Source organism: Doryrhamphus excisus, linkage group LG7 (assembly GCF_037039965.1).
Source record: "Doryrhamphus excisus strain RoL-2023G ecotype Guam linkage group LG7, RoL_Dexc_Guam_v1.1, whole genome shotgun sequence".
NCBI lineage: Eukaryota > Metazoa > Chordata > Actinopteri > Syngnathiformes > Syngnathidae > Doryrhamphus > Doryrhamphus excisus.
In genome coordinates, this window is record NC_136363.1 from 20,515,980 (window position 1) to 20,536,835 (window position 20,856).

Below are 20,856 nucleotides of genomic sequence, written 5' to 3' on the forward strand. Positions count from 1 at the left end.
ACACGTCAGGGAAGCTTTGTGCAGAGTGGGAGGGACCCATGTTAGTGTTGGTGAAAGATGCCAACGGGGGAGGGATGAGAGCTGAATGGTTGGATGTGGGGGGACAGGGGGGCTTACCGCTACTGTCCTGCACTGTGATTGGGGGCCACTGGACCATGTGCTGACCTGGCTCACTGTATAGGCTTGTGTGCGCACACACACACACATAGTGGAGTGTTGAGTGGCAGGGACATGTGAACCCCTTCACATGTGCTATTCTGGGTAAGGGAGGGGAGGCCGGGTGGGTAGGAGAGACTCTTTTTCTTTCTGCATGCGAGCAAGGCCACACGAGGACCTGCTCATCGTCGCGTCCTCTTGTGTTTAATTTCTGTCTGGAGAAGATGGGCTGCTGCTTTAGCAAGGAGGCCGGGCCAGGCCAGACCACCGAGAGGAGCAGCCTGCTGCACCCCCCGCCCCAGGATGGCCTCCACGAATCTGTGGAGCAAGTGAGGCAACAGGCTGTGGCCATGGCTCAGCATGTGTGCCTGGAGGAAGAAGAGGCCGGGCCGCCCCAGCGGAAACCTCCCAATCACGAGGAAGGTCACCCAGAACTTGATGGTAAAATGCATGTGATTGTTAGCGAGAAGAACCTCAGAACGGCCATCTCTCACGAGGGGGAGTTGGCTATTCTTATCCCGGCTGACACAAGTGTACAGGCGGACCCGGGCTCTGAAGCACGTCTGACCCACTCCCCCACGCACAGCTGTGACCCGGCTCCCTATATGGAGGTGCTCAGCCAGAGTCCGGCTAAACAGAACATCATAGAGAATGCTGCACGCCGAGCTTTGTGGTTCACTCAGAACCACCAAGGCCAAAAACTCCCTAAACCAGAAGGATGTTGGTCCACTCCGGCTATCACGAGTCAGGATGATCCCAACCACCCAAAGTTGGGGGACAACCCGGCTGAGCAGGAATCCCTCAGAACCAAGCATGAAGATCGTGAGGAAACCTGTATTGTCACTGCAACACTGGGTCAGGACTTCCAAACGAGGACCCGTCGGTTTTACAGCATCTGCTCCATTGATGACCTTGACCATGATGACCCCATTCGGGCCCGGACATCTGCACCCGCCAGCCAACCAGATTCCTCACCTCTTCCTCAACTGGAGAGCCCACCCTCTGATCCAGTAGAACTCTGCAACGGTTCTGGAAGCATCACGGACCATCACGTTGGCACATGTGACCCACAGTCATCAAGTGGAACCTCTGAATGTGCCCTGTCGGTGGTTACAATGATGAAGCTTCCAGACTGTGTGTCTTCAGATGTTCATATATCAAAGGGAACACCTGTCACTTTCCAGGAGAACCTACTCGACCATGTACAAGCTTCAGAAGAAGTCCATTCCAGTGTGGGCTGCACTCCAAAGCCTGACGTCACACCGCAGCACATAGAGGAGGACCTCGCTCCGTTTGCCGTGGATAAAACATCAATACATAGTGAAACCATCCATAGCAGCACGGCCCTCCAATCTCACATCTTCACATTTAAAGAGCATGGAAGTGTAGAACCATCTCGACGGGATCATGAAGACATGAGTGTCACAGTCAGTTCACCTGCTGAAGTCCAGGACATTTCAGAACAGGACGCATGTTCAGGGCATCAGCATCATGGGTTGGATCTCAAGGCAGAAAAAACTAGCCTAAATTGTCTTCCTGTCTGTGAATGTCCGAGTGTGTTTTCTCCATCTATGGAGGGGACCAGCCCATGCAGGCAGCTGAAGGTAGAACCTCCACAGGAGGAAGAACCGCAGACAACAGAGAGTCCGAGTGATCCAGTAGAACTAGTAAATGGACCTGTGTTTAATGAAGTGCAAATGATATATTCATCTTCCGAGACGTGTCCCAATCCAAAAAGTTTTGACACCGAAATAGTCCAAGTGGACACCTGTGCGACTCCAAATGGAACAGGTGGTCCTGCTGAGGTTATGTCCTTGCAGCAAGACCACAGATTCCTTGTGGAGCCGCACCAGCTGGACGTTTACGCCTCCACACCCTCCTATGAGATCCACTTCCTGAGTCAGGAGGTCCCCGCACCCAGCGAGGAGGTCGAGCGTGAAGGCGGGATGAGGGAGATGGTGTCAGAGCTGCTGGGCGAGGACACTGACCCCTCCGTGTGCCAGCTGGATCCTGACTCCTGGATCAGGCCCGCTGTGGAGGGCGGATGTGAGGCATGGTCCCGGGGGGCGCCGCAAATCCAGGGAGAGGTTTTGCTAGGGGCGTTCCCATACGGCGCCATGATGCCCCAGGGACGGTGCGAGTGGGGGTGGCACACGGGGGGCCCTCAGGGTGTAAGTGTTACCGCCCACATGCTGTTCCTGCTGAAGCAGAGACGACTGTCAGGACCTGATGGAGGATGTGTGTCCTGTTGTTTCTGTGCAGACCCTAAACCCGGATGCTGAGGTGTGGACCGGATGCAGATACAATTTCTTGCAGGATCAGCAACCATGGATGCATCTCCCCAGCGAGCAGGTGGACACCCATAGTGAGTTTGCTACCTGTTAGTGTTTATGACATAGAAGGTTCTTCTATTTAATCATTATGATGGTGCTATGTTCTTCTTCTGTAGGCCAGGTTGAGCTGCACAACACCAGCCTGGCTCAGGTTGAATCGGAACCCGCAGCAACAAAGGAACACATCCCACCGGAACCCGACACAGGTTCCCACGCAAAGCAACGTTCTCTTTTCATGTCCGTTTTTTTGCGTGTGAGCTCATGACTTGGTGTCATTTCAGAAGGACTGATGGAACAGCTGAGATCTGTGTTGGAGTTTTGTCTCAGCAGGTAAGATCACACAGGAAACAAAGACCACCCGTTGCAAGATCTTATAGCGGCTGTCGGTTTTTTTTGTCAGGGAGCACCTGGCCAACGACTTGTACCTCCAGTCTCAGATGGACGACGACCAGCACATCCCCTTAGCAACACTAACCGGCCTGGACGCCGTCAAGCGCATCACCACGGACCTTCAGCTCATCACGGACGTTGTCAAAAGTCCGTGTTTCTGGTGCTCTGGTGTCATGTCATTGCCAACATCACTGATGTTCTCCTCGCTCCTCAGCGCTGCCACATGTCCAGATGGCACCTTGCGGACTCAAAGTGAGACCCAGCCAAAGTCAATATGTGCTCATCTTGCGCGAGGTCCCCAGCACCACGTCTCGCGAGGAAAGATACGCCCGACCCTTCATCATCACTCTCTTTTTGCTTCAGTCGTGCCTAAAAGTAATCTATTACTTATCCTGCAGAAAGTAGTCGCGCTCTTCAGTGATGAGAACCTGCCCGCTTTCCTGAGCTGTGAGTTCGTCAGCAGCGATAACTGGTTCATCACCTTCAGGTCGGAGGCCGACGCACACCAGGTATTTTTTTAATTTTCACCTGTCATGGCAGCCAGCATTGAGACCTTTTTACCTTTTTGGAAAATGCTGCGTTTTTGTCCGCAGGCGTTCAGGTACCTGCGAGAGGAGGTCCAGGTATTCCAGGGAAAGCCCATCATGGTGAGGATGAAGGCCAAAACCACAACATTCGCTTCTCGTGCGCCCGTCAATGGCTACGGCCCGGCCCAGGTCAACATCATGGGTGATCATGGAACGTCCTATTTACCCCCGGACGCCTACCAGCAGCTGTATGACTTCACGTACCCGGTGTGGTCAAAGTCTGCGTACTCCGACTGTGCTGAGGTGAGTCTGCCGATGAAGACTTCCGTAACCCCTCCATCCACATTTGATTTTTGTCTGCAGCCGCCTGAGCTCGATGACGCCCTTAACGGGTTCCCTGCAGCCCCCCACTTCAAGCCGCACTTCCCACGAAGGAACAGGTACTCAGCAGGGTTGTCGCGCCTCATTCTTTGACACTCAACGAGGCTCTTTGGTTCCTTTATAGCAGGAAGGGTGCAAAGACATCCAGCTCAGATCAAGTCAGGAATCAGAAGGACTCCTCTCACCCGGCAGAGCAAACCTCAGAGCAGCGCTCCTCTTTCTCGAGGTCGGGGCGGGGATGGTCGCACTCTCGAGGGAACGGGCCTCATCATAACAGAAGGTACAATTGACATAGACGGCCTGACTTATGTGGGTTCCAGTGTACAACAGTGATACTACTATAATGAAATATAATGTATAACTAAGTACATGTAACTACTCTTATCAGGCCTATAAATGGCAACCAGAGGAGAAGAGAGAACCCGCGCTCCGGTTCCAAAACGGTACACCAAGTAAGTCTGAACACAGCATTTTTTTTTTTTTCATGGACATGCAACTTTTGACATTGTGTGTGTGTGTGTGTAGAAAACACCCTCTCCACCTCGCCAGCCGTCCCCCATCGAGCTCGGCATCTCAAACTTCCCTCCGCTCGGTGTGCAGAAGACGAGCGAGCCAGCAGAAACTTCACCCGACAGCACCCAGGAGCTCACCAGTGAGGTAAAGCACCTTTTTTGCTGCTAGTTTGGTACTTGTGTGTGTGTGATGGAGAAGACCCGAAACTGCCTTTGTGATTCTTCAGACCTCCAAGAAGCTGAGCTACGCCGAGATCTGCCAGCGGTCTTCGTCCGACGGGTCGGCACTTCTTGCTGAACCCGTCACCGCCGCCTCTTCCTCTGAGGAGACCCACTCGGCTTCTTCTGAATCTCCCTCAGCCTTGTTGCCACAGTAGTTGTGAGTCCTATTAGCTTATTGCACTGGTGGATTTAGTGCTGTGGTGTGGGGGCTTTACATCATTCACATGTATTCATATTGTTGGATTACTTTAGTTTCATTTGTTTTGGTTCCAGTTATTGTGTTGTTTTTCCTGGTGGTGGCGGGCATTTCCTCTTTCTTAATGTTGGTGAATGAAACAAAAACACACATGAAAAGTTTCCTTTTGCATGAGTTTGACTTTCATTTCCGGCTGCAATTCCTTTTCATTTTAAAATGTATAAATGGTTTGAATTTTAAGTCGTTTTTTTAAAGAAATGCAATCTTTTGAAATGTGAATCAGGCACATGTGGGTTTGTACAGATGTGTATATAATACCGAGCAATATTAAATGAGTGCCTTTTTGATTGTAAGCTATCCGGCTAACAACATACTGTGCATTATAATTTGTGTTGACAAAAAACAGGACCACGTAGTATCCAGCAGGGGGCAGCTGAGTGCCATCACAGCGTTGCTGCAGGATTTGGTGGATGATTCTTCGTTGACAATCCAATAGATGAATGGAGGCGTTCACAACATTTTCTGCTCCATTATTAACTTTGTTCATAGACGTTATAGCATCATCATTAATACCGGGTATGTGTATTTGCATTTGTTTATTATGTATTTAATATACATTTCATATTATCAATCTCTTGCATTTTCTTTATAAACGTTTGACCCACTAGAAAATGTACTGTATCACTATAAGGCAAATACAAAATATGTTGAAATATTTTGTATACAAATTGTAATAATATAAAGGAAATTAACCAAGGAATATTAAGAATTATGATTCCTGAAATCAAATACATTTTGCCCGATATTCTAATTTCAATGAGAATGTTTAAATATACAGCGTACGTGTATCGTACACAGTAACACGTCACCGTGTACTAGGTGTGGTTGTCGGCTGCTCTCCCTGCCGGTGATGCCAGGTACTACCGTCGATTCCCTCCCTCCCGCCTTCCCTCCTCCAGAGTCACGTGACCCCGCAGCAAGAAGCAAACGGCGCTGCTTCCTCCTGTGGTCTTTTCTCGCCTCCTCATCCCCATCCCCACCGCCGAGCACGACCCACCGCGGCAGCCACGCACCGAGCCCACCGAGCTACCGGACGTCAGCCATCCGAAGGGTCCGGGCACCATGGCTGGCCACCGTTAGAGAGCTACAGCCGGATTTTGAACCCCCAACCCCCCACCCCCCCTTTGTTCTCTCCCTCGACGCGAGTCGTCGCGCTCCTTCGCCGAGGAGAAGCTCGCTTCCTTTGCAGCGAGGAAGAGGAGGAGGCGGAGGAGGAGGAGGTGTTTGAGGCGGAATGGCGGACCGTGAGGCGTCGCCGATACCGTTGGAGATCCGAGCCCGGCTGGCGGAGCTGGAACTCGAGCTGTCAGAGGGTAAGAATGTCACACACAACCCCCCCCTCCCCACCATGACCCCCCCTAGCATTACTCCCAGCATTACCCGGTACTCTTGTTATCTCATCGCCATCCACCCTGGCAGCCCTGCGGTGTCTGACGGAATTTAACCATTAATTGTTAGCTCCCACCCGCCCCTCCTCACCGCCCCCCCCCTCCCGCTCCTCCCATCCAGATGTTTGTCAGCCAGGCGGACCGGCCCGGCCAGCTCCGCGTAGCCGGCACACGGTGAGCCCAGAGCGGTGTGCCGCTGCAATCTCTGTCCGCCACTCTTTTGTCTCAGTGGCCCTCTCCTGTCGGTCCATTCCGGTCCGGAAAGCGACCCCACGTTTGACCTTGAGATGTTGACACAATCGTGAAGGTCTACCCATCTTACCTGGGCTTGTGCATGTGTGTGTGCGTGAGTGCATGTTCGTGTGCGTGTTACGATGGCATTGCGATGCAGCATCTCTGGCCTTTTGGAGCTCCGACATTAGTGCTTCTTGTCTGGATGTTTTTGAGGCCTTGCTGCAGCTGAGGATAAGGATGCTCGGGAATATTTCTCTCTACCCCCTCACCAATACCCCCCAACCCGCCTTTTTACTCACAGTAAGGCAGTAGAGCTCAGTCACAGCTGTTAGGATACATACCATCTCACATTGGAACATTTGCGCCTTATATAATGGAGGCCACATCTTTTATTCATACAGGATTGGACGGCCTAGAACAGGACTGTTACACTGGATTGTTCTGGGGGACACATTTTGGGGAGATACTTCTGCCGTCACTGTTATTTTTATTTAGTGTATATAATACCAACGCCATACCTCGCTTAATATAATCTAAAATAAATCAAAACACAAGAGATTTTCCTTTTTATATGAGAGACGCACTGTTTTTAAGGACCAACTTAAAAAATGTTAGTCAAAGATCCTCAATATGACAGGAGCACTCTGCAGTTTTTAAGTACATAGTGCAAAAAAGCTACTCAAAGATCCTTCTATATGTTGGGAGTGCTGCTGTTTTTGAAGACCTACTACAAAAAAAACATAGTCAAAGATCCTTGATATGACGGGAGCACTTTGCTGTTTTTAAGGACGGGAAAAAAAGTCTTGTCAAAGATCATTTACATATCGAGCACTCTGCTGCTTTTAAGGACCTACTTCAAATAGTGAAATATTGTCATTAAAGATTGTCCATATGATGCAAGCGCTCTGTTGGCGAAAGGCTAGTCAAATACCCACTAAACACTCTGCTGTTTTAAAGGGCCGCCTACAAAAAAAATGCTTGTCAAAGATCATCTGCATGACGAGTACTCTTGCTTTTAAGGACCTACTTGAAATATTCAAATATTCTCAGCAAAGACACTCTATATAACCGAAGCACTCTTGTTTTTAAGCACTTACTACAGAAACATTAGTCAAAGATCCTCTATATCTGACACATGGCAGGAGTATTCTGCTGTTTTTAGGAATCTTAGTCGCTCCCAAGTTTTGGACTGAACTTGTAGGCTGGTGTGATGTCATTCTTGGACCAGATGTAGCTGCATGCCGCCAGCGGAATAGTGCTGTTCTCGGAACATGTTCTAGAATGTACCATGCTTTGCAGTAAAAAAAAAAAATCACCCAGAATCCTCTTGTTCCACTTAAACAATGTCCTGTCCTATGACGTGGAGTGGTAGGTTCTAGTTGGTGGAACCTTCTCATAATCAGTGACTCTTTAGGTGTCTGCCATGGCCATGTCAAACCTCAGGGCTTGAAAGACTAGCGATGCTGCAATGCTTTTGTCCAGCAGGCCTTGAAGTAACCACCTGAGTCTGTAGCATATGAGTGGTGCGTTTGAGTTGCTCACCTGAAGTCTGTTTGTGAAGGCGCTCACTGAAGCGGTGTGATCGCTTTTCGCATAAGGAGTCAATGACACCGAGTGTGTGTGTGTGTGTGAGAGAGAGAGAGAGGAGGAGGTGTAAAGCGGTGCATTTAAGGTCAGGTGGTGTTGTCAGGACGTTCTTGAATAATCAGTGAAATGTTCTCAAGTGTGCTCTCACTCTACTTGATCAAGGTAAAAGCAGAAGCTGGAGACTGTGGTTTTTTTTTAGTGGGAATTTGTGTGTCTGTTGGTGCATTTAGAATTTAGAGGTTGTCAAGTCGCTCCGTTGTCATGGATACAGACAAGTTTTGTCTGAAGCGGTTGTTGAAGGTGCACCAATGTCAAGTTCTTATGCTTTCTTGGCTTATGGAAACACACGAGACACCGTGCTGTGTTTGGAAGCTCCTCTTGGTATCAAACGTGCGGCATGCAGTGCTCATTGGATGTATTATCATGCCGCCACCTTGGTGAACAAGAGAGTTCACGTTTTGAACCCCTGAAGTCACATCATGCTATTTTTACACTTGATGACATGTTGACCCACTGAATCACCACGACGACCCACTTTGTTTTTCTGCTGACACATGACTGTGTGTGTGTGTGTGTTTGTTTGTGTGTGTGTGTGTGTGTGGCCCCTGGCTGTTAGAGTGGACACATACATCAGCTAATCAGCTTGCGGAGGATCTGCAGACCACCACACGGGGCCCGTGCATGTGAGTGTGACAGCCCAAGGTCCCAGCGCATGACGCATGCTTGTGCGTGTGTGTGTGCGCTGGATCTGGTTACCATGGTGCCGGTGTGCGATGTGAGGAGGAAAAGATGGATCAAATAAAAAGAGGTTCTTGAAGCACACAAAGAGAAACGAGACGGCAAAGGCGGAGCACCATTTTGTTTTTATCGTAATCTAGAAGTATGATGTTTAAAAACAGTTCAACAAAAATGTTTCATCCTCTCCACGTCATCCAGCAGAAAAAATCCATCCAATCCATCAGCTGCCTCCCAGACCGCAATCAGGGAATGATGAGGCCGTAACGGGGCTGCAGACACGGGCTGATGCGATACGCGCACACACACACACACACACACTCCCTAGCAGGTATCATTAGCCCACTTCTCAAATCTGACGCTCCAGATCCAAGATGGCCGTCTCAGGCCTTCTCTCCAGGAGAGCCGTTGCTAGGCAACTTCCTCCCTGTTCTGCTGCGCTGCAAGGGGAAGATGGCGTCTCCCTGTGGACTCTGTTCTGTGTGTGTGTGTGTGTGTGTGTGAGAGGGGAAAAAAGGAGGATGTTATGTTGCAGCTGATCTGCACGAGCAGATTGGGCCCAGATGTGAACATTCTCGTGGGTGGTAGAAGCATCTACGTATGTGTGCTGTGATTGGACTTTATCCTCCTTGTCCTCTTGGGTCTTTATAATGAAGACCTTACGACTTCCTGTCCAGGGAAAAAAAAAAAAGGAATCCAAAGTGCGGCCTCCATTTTGGGAATCTTTCCACAAAGTCTGTCCAAGTTTTTGTGTTCCTGTTGTTGTCGAGTCTCAGGATCAATAATTAGTGAAGTGGTGCGTTTAATGGAGTACAAGGAGGAATTCGCTCCTATTAGACTTTGCCGGTCGCACCCTGGGGCTTGTTGATTGACAGGACATAGTGGCGGTGGAGGCGGTTGCCAAGGCAACAGGGTCTGTCTGTCCATTTGAACACTTTGACTTTGGAACGCAGCAATTAGCATTTTGTCACCACGACGCACTTTACGAAGCTAGCAGTTGTGTTGTTATTCTTAGCCTAGCTCATCTATTCATATCAGCCATCCATCATTTTCATATTTTGGTTTCCGATTCATCGATTGGGTGAGACAGAGGAGGTCGCCTCTGCTCTTTCTCACGCTCTTTCTGTCTGTTTGCAGGCGACATCACTCAGAAGGGTTATGAGAAGAAGAGGTCCAAGCTGATCAGGGCGTACATTCCACACGCTGGAGGTAATTTAGCGACCTCTGACCCCCCCCCCCCCCACTCTCACACAGCTAAAGTAAACCCCCTAATCACGACAAATGCAATCGCACTATATCGATTTAGACGCCGTTAGCTGGTGTAGGCTAACGCCCCCTCGAGCTCAGCTTGGGCCTGCTCCTCTGTACGTGCACGCTGTGCCCACGTGCAAATTCTGACATGATGGAAGCAGCCGATCACATTTTATTTCTCACTTCTTCCATTAAATCCAGAAAAATGTCATTTTTTTCCTCCTGCCAAATCAAATCATCCTCATGTTTGTGTTTCCTTTTTTTTGTTTTTTTTTTTTTTTGCTGTCTCCGCTGCTGTCGTCAAACTGCTTGTGTGTTTGTTGTGTATGTGCACGTGTCCACATGCATGTTCGTCCCTGCAGGTATGGAAGGTCCAATGTCTCACCGGGTACCGCTCGGCCCGCCCTCTGCCGCCCGCTTCCATCGCCGGCGAACATCAGGCACGAGAGACGAACGCTACCGCTCAGGTAGAGTGGCTCCGCCCACTGACACAGCATGGGCACTTGGATGATGGTGTCACATGATGTGTGTCTCTGTTTCTCAGACGTCCACACGGAGGCGGTGCAAGCTATGCTGGCGCGACACGTGGAGAGGAAGGTGGCGGTGCCCATGCCCTCTAAGAGACGTTCTCTGGTGGTGCAGACCTCCATGGACGCCTACACGCCTCCAGGTGACCACACATGACGCTGCACGTGACCCGTCGAGCAGCAGTAACGCCATACTGACTCTCACTAGGCCTGTCGCCTCTGTGCTCAGACTCCTCGTCGGGCTCAGAGGAGGAGGCGGGGCCGGGGGACGACATGTCGGGGATGGAGCACTGGATGGGCCGCCCCTCCCAGCTGGGCCCCGCTCACCTGGGCTCCACTTCCTCCTCGTCCTCATCCACGCAAAGCGGTGGAAGCGGTAATGCTGGGCGGTTGGCCGACTCGCTAGCGCACACGCACATCTCGCACCTGGCACACCTGGCGCACTCGCACCTGGGGCAGTCGCACCTGCAGCAGAGCCACTTGGTGCCGTCACATCACGGTAGGACACCGACGCCTTTCACGGGGGCCCGCATGGTTTCATTCACAAGTGTGTGTGCGTGTGTGAAGGCATCGGACACCTGTCCCTGAAAAGGAAAGGAGCGCTGAGCGTCGCTGAGAATGGAGGATCTTTACGGCGGTCCTGTGAGTTCGGATCTGACATGCTGTGGCCGCCCCCGCTGGAATCCGACGGTACTGACGTTGTCACTGCGCTCTCTGGAGACTGATGTCCGGTCTAATCTCGTCCCGCAAACAACCATGAGTCACATTTGGCTTCACATTTGTCCTCCCTCTAGAAAACCACTCGGGACCCCCGGACGTCACGGGCTACTCATCGGACTCGCCCCACTCCCACACGGAGCGTCATCATATGTCCAACATGGGAACCATCGCCCGGAACACGCAGAAGTACGGCAACGCGGAGCGCATGGAGACAGGCGACGGTAAGAGGAAGTTAAAAATAGGGGGACCTCTTATTGGATGCAGCGCAGGGGTCACGTTTGGACGTGTGTCCATTTATGGAAGGACAACAAATCCTTATTAAAAAAAAAAAAAACAAGTTCATAAAGGCTTTGCAGGCTGACCTGAGGCCACCATTGTGATCACAGCGACGCTGACGTCTGACGTCTTGGCTTTACTTCGCTTCACAGGCGTCCCAGTCAGCAGCCGCGTGTCGGCCAAGATCCAGCAGCTTGTCAACACGCTCAAGCAACCTCGCCGGCCGCCACTGCGAGAGTTCTTCGTCGACGACTTTGATGAACTTCTCGAAGGTTAGACGCCGTGCTGTCGCATTTGAAGTCTTCAAGGTTTTTTCGAGCTCTCTCACACGCAAACATCACAATACATCTCTTCATGTCCAGTCCAACAGCCTGACCCCAACCAGCCTCGTCCTGAGGGGGCTGAGATGATGCCGGTGCGGGGAGACTCGCTTGGCGTGGTCACCAACTGGCCCCCCTCGCTGGAGGCCGCCCTGCAACGCTGGGGGACCATTTCCCCTAAAGCCCCCTGCCTCACCAGCCTGGACACGTCTGGCAAACCCCTCTACGTCCTCACATATGGTAGGCAGCAGCACCACCCGGGGCCTTTTTAAAAAAAAAAAAAATGGCCGCTGCATATTTTGGCTTTTTCAGTGTGTTCTCTGTTGGAAACAATTGCCCAGCCTTCATTGCTAACTTGTTTTGTGTGCGTGCAGGGAAGCTGTGGTCTCGCAGCATCAAGCTGGCGTACAACATCCTCCACAAACTGGGCAGCAAGCAGGAGCCCATGGTGCGACCTGGCGACCGGGTGAGTGCCACGCCCTGCACACCATACTGGTCACATGAGCTCACTGACCACCCACTGTGTTTTTGTAAACGCCAACGGCTAGTCCTACATCTGTTTTTTGGAACATAGTTTTACACTATATGGCACATTTCACAAAGAGTTATTACGTGTCATAAAAATGTGTTATATTTGCACACAAACTACAATTATATTCCTAATTAGTATCTTTCTTTATATAGCCTTGTGCATCTGAATGTGTGATAGCTCGCTTTAATAGAACACCCCTCTCCTCCCATATAGTACACACCATATATAATGACATTACATTGTTGTATTGATTCGTCTCCTAGCGTTTAGGTTTGTTATGAAATTACCGCTCATTTTTCTCAAAGAAATGATCCGCTTTGAAGCCACCTGTTTTCATTTCTGCCATTATCTCACCCACAGGTGGCGCTGGTGTTCCCTAACAACGACCCAGTGGCCTTTGTGGTGGCCTTCTACGGCTGCCTGCTGGCAGAGGTTGTCCCGGTTCCCATAGAGGTGCCCCTTAGCCGCAAGGTATGCTGTGACCCCTACGTCCTACATCTGCATAACATATTTGTGGAAAAACCTTTCCCGTCTGTGGTTGTGTGTCGTCATGGCTACGGCTTGATGATGGCCTCCCGCCTATTTTCATGAGAATACTGTTGGCAAACATGTGGTCATATAGAACATTTACATTCTACGGGACAAAGTGAATGAAAAAGGAAATAAGGGGATCGTATTGTGCCTAAGGGGAGGGGCTGAGGTCCGTCATTCAGATTTATCGCTCCGTGACACATTCATAGCATAGTACAGTTATGGGGGCGAGTGATTTATGCCAAAGCCGACCCGTCTCCTGCGGTCCTTCAACAGGATGCAGGCAGTCAGCAGATCGGATTCTTGTTGGGTAGCTGTGGTGTCACCGTGGCGCTGACCAGCGATGCCTGCCATAAGGGGCTGCCTAAGAGCGCAACAGGAGAGATTCCGCAGTTCAAAGGTGAGCGACGGAGAGAGCATCCGTCATTAAAGGTGGACAATAGAACATAAAGCTTTGTCTACATTTAAGGGGACGGCGTCGCCTTTCCTGGTTGCTACATGTCAACATTCCAACTTTTCTCTTTGTGCAGGGTGGCCCAAACTGCTTTGGTTTGTCACCGAGTCCAAACACCTTTCCAAGCCGCCCCGGGACTGGTTCCCTCACATCAAGGACGCCAACAACGACACCGCCTACATCGAGGTGAGCTCACTCTGCGATCTAGTTCGCCGGCATGTTCTGATCCAAGCGTGTGTGTGTGTGTGTTCTCGCAGTATAAAACATGCAAAGATGGCAGCGTGCTGGGCGTCACGGTGACCAGGATCGCTCTGCTCACACACTGCCAGGCCCTCACTCAGTCCTGCTGCTACACTGAGGGTAAGAGTGTTTACGCTGTGCAACGCAGACCCTGTTCTAAACTCTCCTCCCGCAGCCGAGACCATCGTCAACGTTCTGGACTTTAAGAAGGACGTGGGCCTGTGGCACGGCATCCTGACGGTAAGGGTTCATAACCGTGGGGGGGTGATGATGAACCTACCACAGTTCTCAAATGCTATAATGTGTGTTGTGTAGAGCGTAATGAACATGATGCACGTGATCAGCGTGCCCTACTCGTTGATGAAAGTCAACCCTCTATCGTGGATCCAGAAAGTGTGCCAGTACAAAGGTCAGGAGCGCACTCCTCATGTCACTCAGCCCGCCCACTTTATCTGTCCGTCACATAGATTAAATGCAAATGTGTGTGTGTCTCGCAGCCAAGGTGTCATGTGTGAAGTCCAGAGACATGCATTGGGCTCTGGTGGCCCACAAGGACCAGAAAGACATCAACCTGAGCTCGCTGCGCATGCTGCTGGTCGCCGACGGCTCCAACCCTTGTAAGACCTTTTACGTCTTGAAAAACTATACTATATATTCATTTATATACATTTCTTCATGGTTGGCAGGTCTGTGTTCGACAGAAATAGACATGCTCGGATGGAAAAATGGACACATTGTGAATAGACTGGACACTTTTTTTATGTTTTAGCTCGTTAAGAAGCAGCATAATGTCTTTTTTTGGTTTAATTACAGCTGCTTCTCATCATAATTCATCTCATTAAAGAGTCTTTTTTTGTGTCTGTGATGGGAACACTTCGAGATAGTCCAGCCCTTCATCGTGCCTTTGTGTCTTTCATCTTAGAACTTTGTTAGAAGCTGTGTGTCCGTGTCCGAGTCCCCGATTGTGACCACATTTGGAGTCCTAAATAGAAACATCTCTCTCCCTGCCAGGGTCCATCTCATCCTGTGATGCCTTCCTCAACGTCTTTCAGACCAAAGGCCTGCGAGCTGAGGTCATCTGTCCCTGCGCCAGCTCGCCCGAAGCCCTTACGGTCGCCATCAGGAGGTACGTGCACAGCTTTACATCCACGCAAAAGACGTGTGAGTGCACGCGGAGAAGCATTAAGGCAGGAAGTGTGTGAATTTTGTTACTAGAACGTGCGAGACAGACGGGATCATGTGACCCAGGCAGTTAACCCAATTTGTAGCCACATTGTTTTTGTCCGAGAAACAGCTGTTGGGTAATCCTGGTGCGTGTCCCTAGGCCGGTGGAGGACAGCAGCCAGCCCCCAGGTCGTGGCGTCCTCTCCATGCAGGGCCTAAGCTACGGCGTGGTCCGCGTCGACACAGAGGAGCGCCTGTCCGTCCTCACCGTGCAAGACGTCGGCACGGTGGCCCCCGGAGGTGCGTCGGTAAACATCGGGAGACATGTCAGGTTTTTTTTTTTTTTTTCCTGAGGTTTTGAATCACTAACCAGTGCCTGCAAATAGAACCATCGTGAGTTGAAGCCCTTCTGTCGCTTTTAATCCTCAAAGAAGGCTGCCATCTGCAGAACGGACCAACAGTACATTATGCCAGGCACCACCCAGTGTTTACCGCATGAATTACACCATGGGTGTCTGGTTTGTTTTTAATTATTTATTGTAAAAAAAAAAAAAAAAGAGGAAAAAATACTAACCACTGGTCCACCGTGCAGCCTTTTGTCAAAGATCTTAGCAATTCATCATTTTTAATGTGTCTTCATCCTCTAGGTCTGGTGTGTGTGGTCAAGCCCGAAGGTGTCCCCCAGCTCTGTCAAACCGATGAGATCGGTGAGCTGTGCGTGTGCGCCATCGCCACCGGCACCTCCTACTACGGCCTCACCGGCATGACCAAGAACACCTTTGAGGCGAGTTAAAGTGTGATTTTTTTTTTTTATCGTACCTAACAAGCAAACCGCACCTCACACGTGTTTTTACAGGTGTACCCGGTGAGCTCCACCGGCGGGCTAATCAGCGAGTACGCCTTTGTGCGGACCGGCCTGCTGGGCTTCATCGGACCGGGAGGCCTCGTCTTCATCACCGGCAAGATGGATGGCCTCATCATGGTCAGCGGGCGAAGGCATAACGCTGACGACATTGTCGCCACGGCGCTGGCGGTGGAGCCCATGAAGTTTGTCTACAGGGGAAGGTGATTTCTGTTGCTGGCCGACCATATAGAAGTCACTTTGAGAAATTAGAAGGTGTATAATGAAACATCGGTACTTGAAAAGGAGCCAGATGTGACTATGCTCATGATGAATGAGAAACACTAACGGAGGGGACTTTAATGGAAATGCATCTCCCGCCGCCAAGCTTTCATGAGCTTTTTCAATACGAGCTTAAGTAAGTCGATGCTACTGTGAGAGTGACGCTGACGTCCCGCCGTGCAGGATAGCGGTGTTCTCCGTCACCGTGCTGAGGGATGAGAGGATCGTGGTGGTCGCCGAGCAGCGGCCGGACTCCACGGAGGAGGACAGCTTTCAGTGGATGAGCCGCGTCCTGCAGGTAGAGTGCCGCACGTTTTAAACTATTAAACTCTGCTTCTTCCTACTCGACTGTCACTGATGTTTCACAGGCCATAGACAGCATCCACGGGGTGGGCGTGTTCTGCTTGGCTCTGGTTCCGGCCAACACGCTACCCAAGACACCTCTGGGTGGCATCCACCTGTCTGAGATCAAGCAGCTCTACCTGGAGGGGGGGCTGCACCCCTGCAACGTCCTCATGTGCCCGCACACCTGCGTCACAAACCTGCCCAAACCCCGGCAGAAGCAGCCTGGTAGGAACCAACCCGGTTCTGTGTGTGCGCTCTGCAGGCCGCTAATGTTCTAACGCTGTGTTGCAGAGATCGGTCCCGCCTCTGTGATGGTGGGCAATCTGGTGTCGGGCAAGCGGATCGCTCAGGCCAGCGGTAGAGATCTGGGGCAGACCGATGACAACGACCAGGTGAGACGAGTCCGTTTTTGTCTAAAAGCGGTTGTTTTCTGTTCTGACTGGTGGTCTTTGTTGTAGTTCCTCTTCCTGTCTGAGGTTTTGCAGTGGCGAGCTCAGACCACTCCAGACCACGTTCTCTATACTCTGCTCAGCTCCCGGGTAACGATACACAACTCATCCATCGCATCGGTCGACATAAAAAAAGTCACATGTAAGAATGAGTCAGCCAATCCCGCTCTAAGAGCCCCTCTGTATGTCTCCTGCAGGGGGCGGTCTCCAGCTCGCTCACCTGCCTGCAGCTGCACAAGAGGGCGGAGCGGGTGGCTGCGCTGCTGATGGAGAGAGGCGGCCTACAGGAAGGGGACCACGTCGCTCTGGTTTACCCGCCAGGTCCGGATGCACTCTAGGCTCGCCTCATTGGTTTCTGTGCTGACGCCGCATGTGTCCCCGCAGGTATCGACCTGATTGCAGCCTTCTACGGCAGCCTGTACGCCGGCTGCGTGCCCATCACGGTGCGGCCGCCGCACCCGCAGAACATCTCCACCACGCTGCCCACCGTCAAGATGATTGTGGAGGTGAGAGTGAAGATGCAACATTAACATATCCTGTCCAAAATACTGCAGAGAATTCCCTTAAATTGTCCAATTCCTCTCCCCTGTGTAGGTGAGTCATTCGGCGTGCGTGATGACTACGGCGGTTATCTGCAAGCTGCTTCGCTCCAAAGAGGCTACGGCGACGGTGGATATCAGGAACTGGCCTCCTGTCCTTGACACAGGTAACACCCAAATCAGCTGTCCTTCTTCCATATTGAGACGACGTGTTGCTCAGCAGACTGTGTCCACCGCAGATGACCTTCCGAAGAAGAAGCCCCCATCTCTGTACAAACCCACCAACCCTGATGGTTTGGCGTATTTGGATTTCAGCGTGTCCACGACCGGCATGCTGGCTGGCGTTCAGGTCTGCCCAGAACCCCGACCCCGCTAAAATCTTCCCGGTTCGCTTTGTCATTATCCATCCCTTTTTCCTCTGCCCTACAGATGTCCCATAATGCAGTTGGAGCATTCTGTCGATCAGTGAAACTGCAGTGTGAGCTGTACCCCTCCAGGGAGGTGGCCATCTGCCTCGACCCATACTGCGGCCTGGGCTTTGTCCTCTGGTGTCTCTGCAGGTTGGTAATTGCACTTGTATGACATAGCAGTTAATATTTTCCTCCACTCATTATTGTTGTGGCTTTTCCTGAGCTACTTTTTTTTTTCATGTGGACTGAGATATTTCTGACTGCGGAGTATTTTAAAATGAAGAACTACATCTAATCTGAGAGTTCTTGATGGCATCTCATCGTCTGCTTTGTTTTAAATTCCCTGCTAATGAAATCTAAACTTGGCCAGCCGAAATAAATCAGGCTGCAAATCACTTTAGCTAAATAGATGGTCTTGTACCCCCTGATCCCTTAATGAGGACGACTCACTAATAACCACTTTTATAAAGTATGACCGTGAGACGCTGTCCCCTTCGGGAGACGCTTGTAAAACAGATGAATGTTCCTTTTTGCCGCATGGAAGCATTTAAATGTGTGTCTTTAGCGTCTACTCGGGCCACCAGTCCATCCTGATCCCGCCCGTAGAGCTGGAGTCCAACCCGGCACTCTGGCTGCTGGCCGTCAGCCAGCTGAGGGTGCGAGACACCTTCTGCTCCTACAGCGTCATGGAGCTGTGCACCAAGGGTCTCGGCCTGCAGACCGAAGCCCTCAAGGTCAGGTTCTTGCTAGTTTAGGGTCACAGGTAAAGAAGCAACCCGTGCGTCACTTTGCGTTGTTGCTTCACATGTGCAGGCTCGCGGTCTAGACCTGTCACGCGTCCGGGCCTGCGTGGTGGTGGCCGAGGAGAGGCCCAGGATGTCTCTGACTCATTCCTTCTCCAAGCTCTTCAAAGACCTCGGCCTTCACCCGCGTTCTGTCAGCACGGCGTTTGGATGCAGAGTCAACCTGGCCATTTGTTTGCAGGTAAACACGGCATTGAACGCTCCTACTGGTGTTTATTGGTACAAATACCATCACCATTACTAGCATCAATCCATGTGTTCCTGTCTTCACCCCGCTTTCATTGTCTGCAGGGAACCTCAGGACCAGACCCCACCACAGTCTATGTGGACATGAGGGCGCTCCGCCATGACAGGTCCGTGATGCCACCTCACCTCACCTCACGCGAGGAAGCATGTTAGCATGCGTGTTTTTCTTTCTTTCAGGGTACGGCTGGTGGAGAGAGGTTCTCCTCACAGTCTGCCTCTGATGGAGTCCGGAAAGGTGAGCACACTTTGACTTCAGTTGAACCAGAGCTGACACCATAGCGACAGTGAGGACATATTTAAAGATGATTAGTGCGGTTTTACAAGGGAATCTGTAACAGTCATTTTTTTCCCCAGCAACACAACAACAAGTTCTGATTAAATGTCAAAAGACTATTTTGGTGCTTGGACTGAACTGCATGTCCTCCCACATTCGCTGAGTCAGGTTTGAGTCCACATCCTCCTGTTCATCTGTGGATATGTGAGCGAGCAGAGCGTCGCTTTTAAAGCAACACAACATGTGCACAGCTTGATATCTGGGGTGTCCAAATTGCGGCCTGGGGCCCCTCGGCATATTAAAAAACACAATGACTGATCGTTATTATCAGTAATAAGCAAGAATGGAGAATAGAAGATCAAGAGCTTGCTTGAAATCTGCGAGAGGGAAAAAAAAGAAGATAATTAAGCAACAAACTGAGTTTTGAAGAGCGAGAAAGCAGGCCAGGAAAGTCAGTTTTATTAATAGAACGCAAGCAAATGTTGCCGCCGTCTGCCGCCCCATCTGCTGGTTTATTTTCTCGTCAAGGACTCAAAAGTAGTCTCAGGGTTTTCCGCTGTCATGGGAAACCTAAAAAAAAGGGAAGATTCCTGTGTGTGCTCGTGGCATGATGATCTAACAGATTTTAATTCACCTACAAATACAGATGCTTTCAAAAAGTGCTGCTTAATACATCACAGCATATCATAACAATCCCAGATCCCATGGAAATGTGCCCCCTAGTGGCTTACTATGGGATTAAAAGCAAAGCATTGCTGGATAAAAATGAGGAAAATGCTTAACTTTGCTTTCTCCTTTCAGATCCTTCCTGGAGTCCGCATCATCATCGCCAACCCCGAGACCAAAGGACCTCTCGGGGACTCACACCTGGGAGAGGTCCTGAGACAAAACAGTGGATCATGTGACCTGCCCGATATGTCGCTAACCACTCGTCGTCGTCTTCTTGATCACAGATTTGGGTGCACAGCGCTCACAACGGCAGCGGCTACTACAGCGGCTACGGCGAGGAGGTCCTCCAGTCCGACCACTTCAACTCCAGGCTCAGCTTTGGAGACACTCAGACGGTGTGGGCCAGGACGGGCTACCTGGGCTTCCTCCGTCGCACTGAGCTCACCGACGCCAACGGAGGTCATTGTTGACTCTTTTGTTATTTTATTGGCTTGATAGTCTGCTTGACTATATTGTATTTCTTTTTTTTTTTTGTTGGTACAGAGAGACACGATGCTTTGTTTGTGGTCGGCGCCTTGGAGGAGGCAATGGAGCTGCGGGGTATGAGGTACCACCCCATTGACATAGAGACCTCGGTAATCCGTGCACACAAGAGCATCATGGAATGGTGAGTTCGATTTCACGCCATTTTTGAGAGAGGAGACGAACATATGAATGTAATCTCAGCACTGTAGCTCACACTGAATGTGATATATGGCATCATATTATTGTACTTGTAAAAAAAATAGTGTACAATAGTGCTTCTTTAAGAGCACTCAGTAAATTCCAGCATCAAGGCTAGATTTACTATTGTTAAATATTAGACCTTTCGTGTGAATGACTGGTGGTCCCGGGGTTTAACTGATGCGTTCCCCCCTCAGTGCCGTCTTCCCGTGGACCAACCTGCTGGTGGTGGTGGTGGAGCTGGAAGGCTCGGAGCAGGAGGCGCTGGACCTGGTTCCCATGGTGACCAAGGCGGTGCTGGAGGAGCACTACCTGATCGTGGGCGTGGTGGTGGTGACGGACATCGGCGTCATCCCCATCAATTCGCGCGGGGAGAAGCAGCGCATGCACCTGCGCGACGGTTTCCTGCAGGACCAGCTGGACCCCATCTACGTGGCCTACAACATGTAGCGTGTGTGTGTGCTTGTGCATATGCGTCCCACCCCCTCCCAAAAAAAAATCGATATGGATTTTATTTTTATTTTTTTTTGCATCGTGTG

General features: G+C 50.8%; 2 protein-coding genes across 3 annotated transcripts; both read left to right on the top strand.

The window, feature by feature from the left end:
• The first annotated feature begins 115 nt into the window (after positions 1 to 115).
• Positions 116 to 5,857, top strand: LOC131108465 (uncharacterized). Its single transcript, XM_078791719.1, has 14 exons — positions 116 to 2,327; positions 2,419 to 2,521; positions 2,606 to 2,695; positions 2,771 to 2,819; positions 2,890 to 3,026; positions 3,094 to 3,198; positions 3,279 to 3,388; positions 3,473 to 3,709; positions 3,770 to 3,846; positions 3,912 to 4,067; positions 4,176 to 4,239; positions 4,313 to 4,444; positions 4,527 to 4,672; positions 5,695 to 5,857. The coding sequence occupies exons 1-14, from the start codon at positions 381 to 383 to the stop codon at positions 5,855 to 5,857; spliced, it is 3,516 nt and encodes a 1,171-aa protein (XP_078647845.1). The 5' UTR covers positions 116 to 380.
• Positions 3,916 to 20,767, top strand: LOC131108464 (disco-interacting protein 2 homolog C-like). Of its 2 annotated transcripts, none has more exons than XM_078792410.1 (42): positions 3,916 to 4,067; positions 4,176 to 4,239; positions 4,313 to 4,444; positions 4,527 to 5,293; positions 5,597 to 6,090; positions 9,859 to 9,930; positions 10,335 to 10,439; positions 10,517 to 10,642; positions 10,708 to 10,998; positions 11,067 to 11,189; positions 11,294 to 11,440; positions 11,648 to 11,767; positions 11,858 to 12,055; positions 12,190 to 12,281; positions 12,708 to 12,818; positions 13,155 to 13,278; positions 13,409 to 13,518; positions 13,590 to 13,692; positions 13,748 to 13,812; positions 13,888 to 13,981; positions 14,070 to 14,189; positions 14,584 to 14,698; positions 14,897 to 15,036; positions 15,384 to 15,520; positions 15,593 to 15,801; positions 16,043 to 16,157; positions 16,228 to 16,429; positions 16,496 to 16,596; positions 16,663 to 16,743; positions 16,851 to 16,974; positions 17,038 to 17,159; positions 17,248 to 17,359; positions 17,432 to 17,541; positions 17,622 to 17,752; positions 18,168 to 18,336; positions 18,416 to 18,586; positions 18,697 to 18,758; positions 18,829 to 18,886; positions 19,727 to 19,801; positions 19,879 to 20,053; positions 20,138 to 20,261; positions 20,515 to 20,767. In XM_078792410.1, the coding sequence occupies exons 5-42, from the start codon at positions 6,012 to 6,014 to the stop codon at positions 20,765 to 20,767; spliced, it is 4,866 nt and encodes a 1,621-aa protein (XP_078648536.1). In that variant the 5' UTR covers positions 3,916 to 4,067; positions 4,176 to 4,239; positions 4,313 to 4,444; positions 4,527 to 5,293; positions 5,597 to 6,011. The 2 variants fall into 2 exon arrangements, with proteins under 2 accessions (XP_078648536.1, XP_078648537.1); XM_078792411.1 differs by having other exon boundaries at positions 10,729 to 10,998.
• Positions 20,768 to 20,856: the final 89 nt, after the last annotated feature.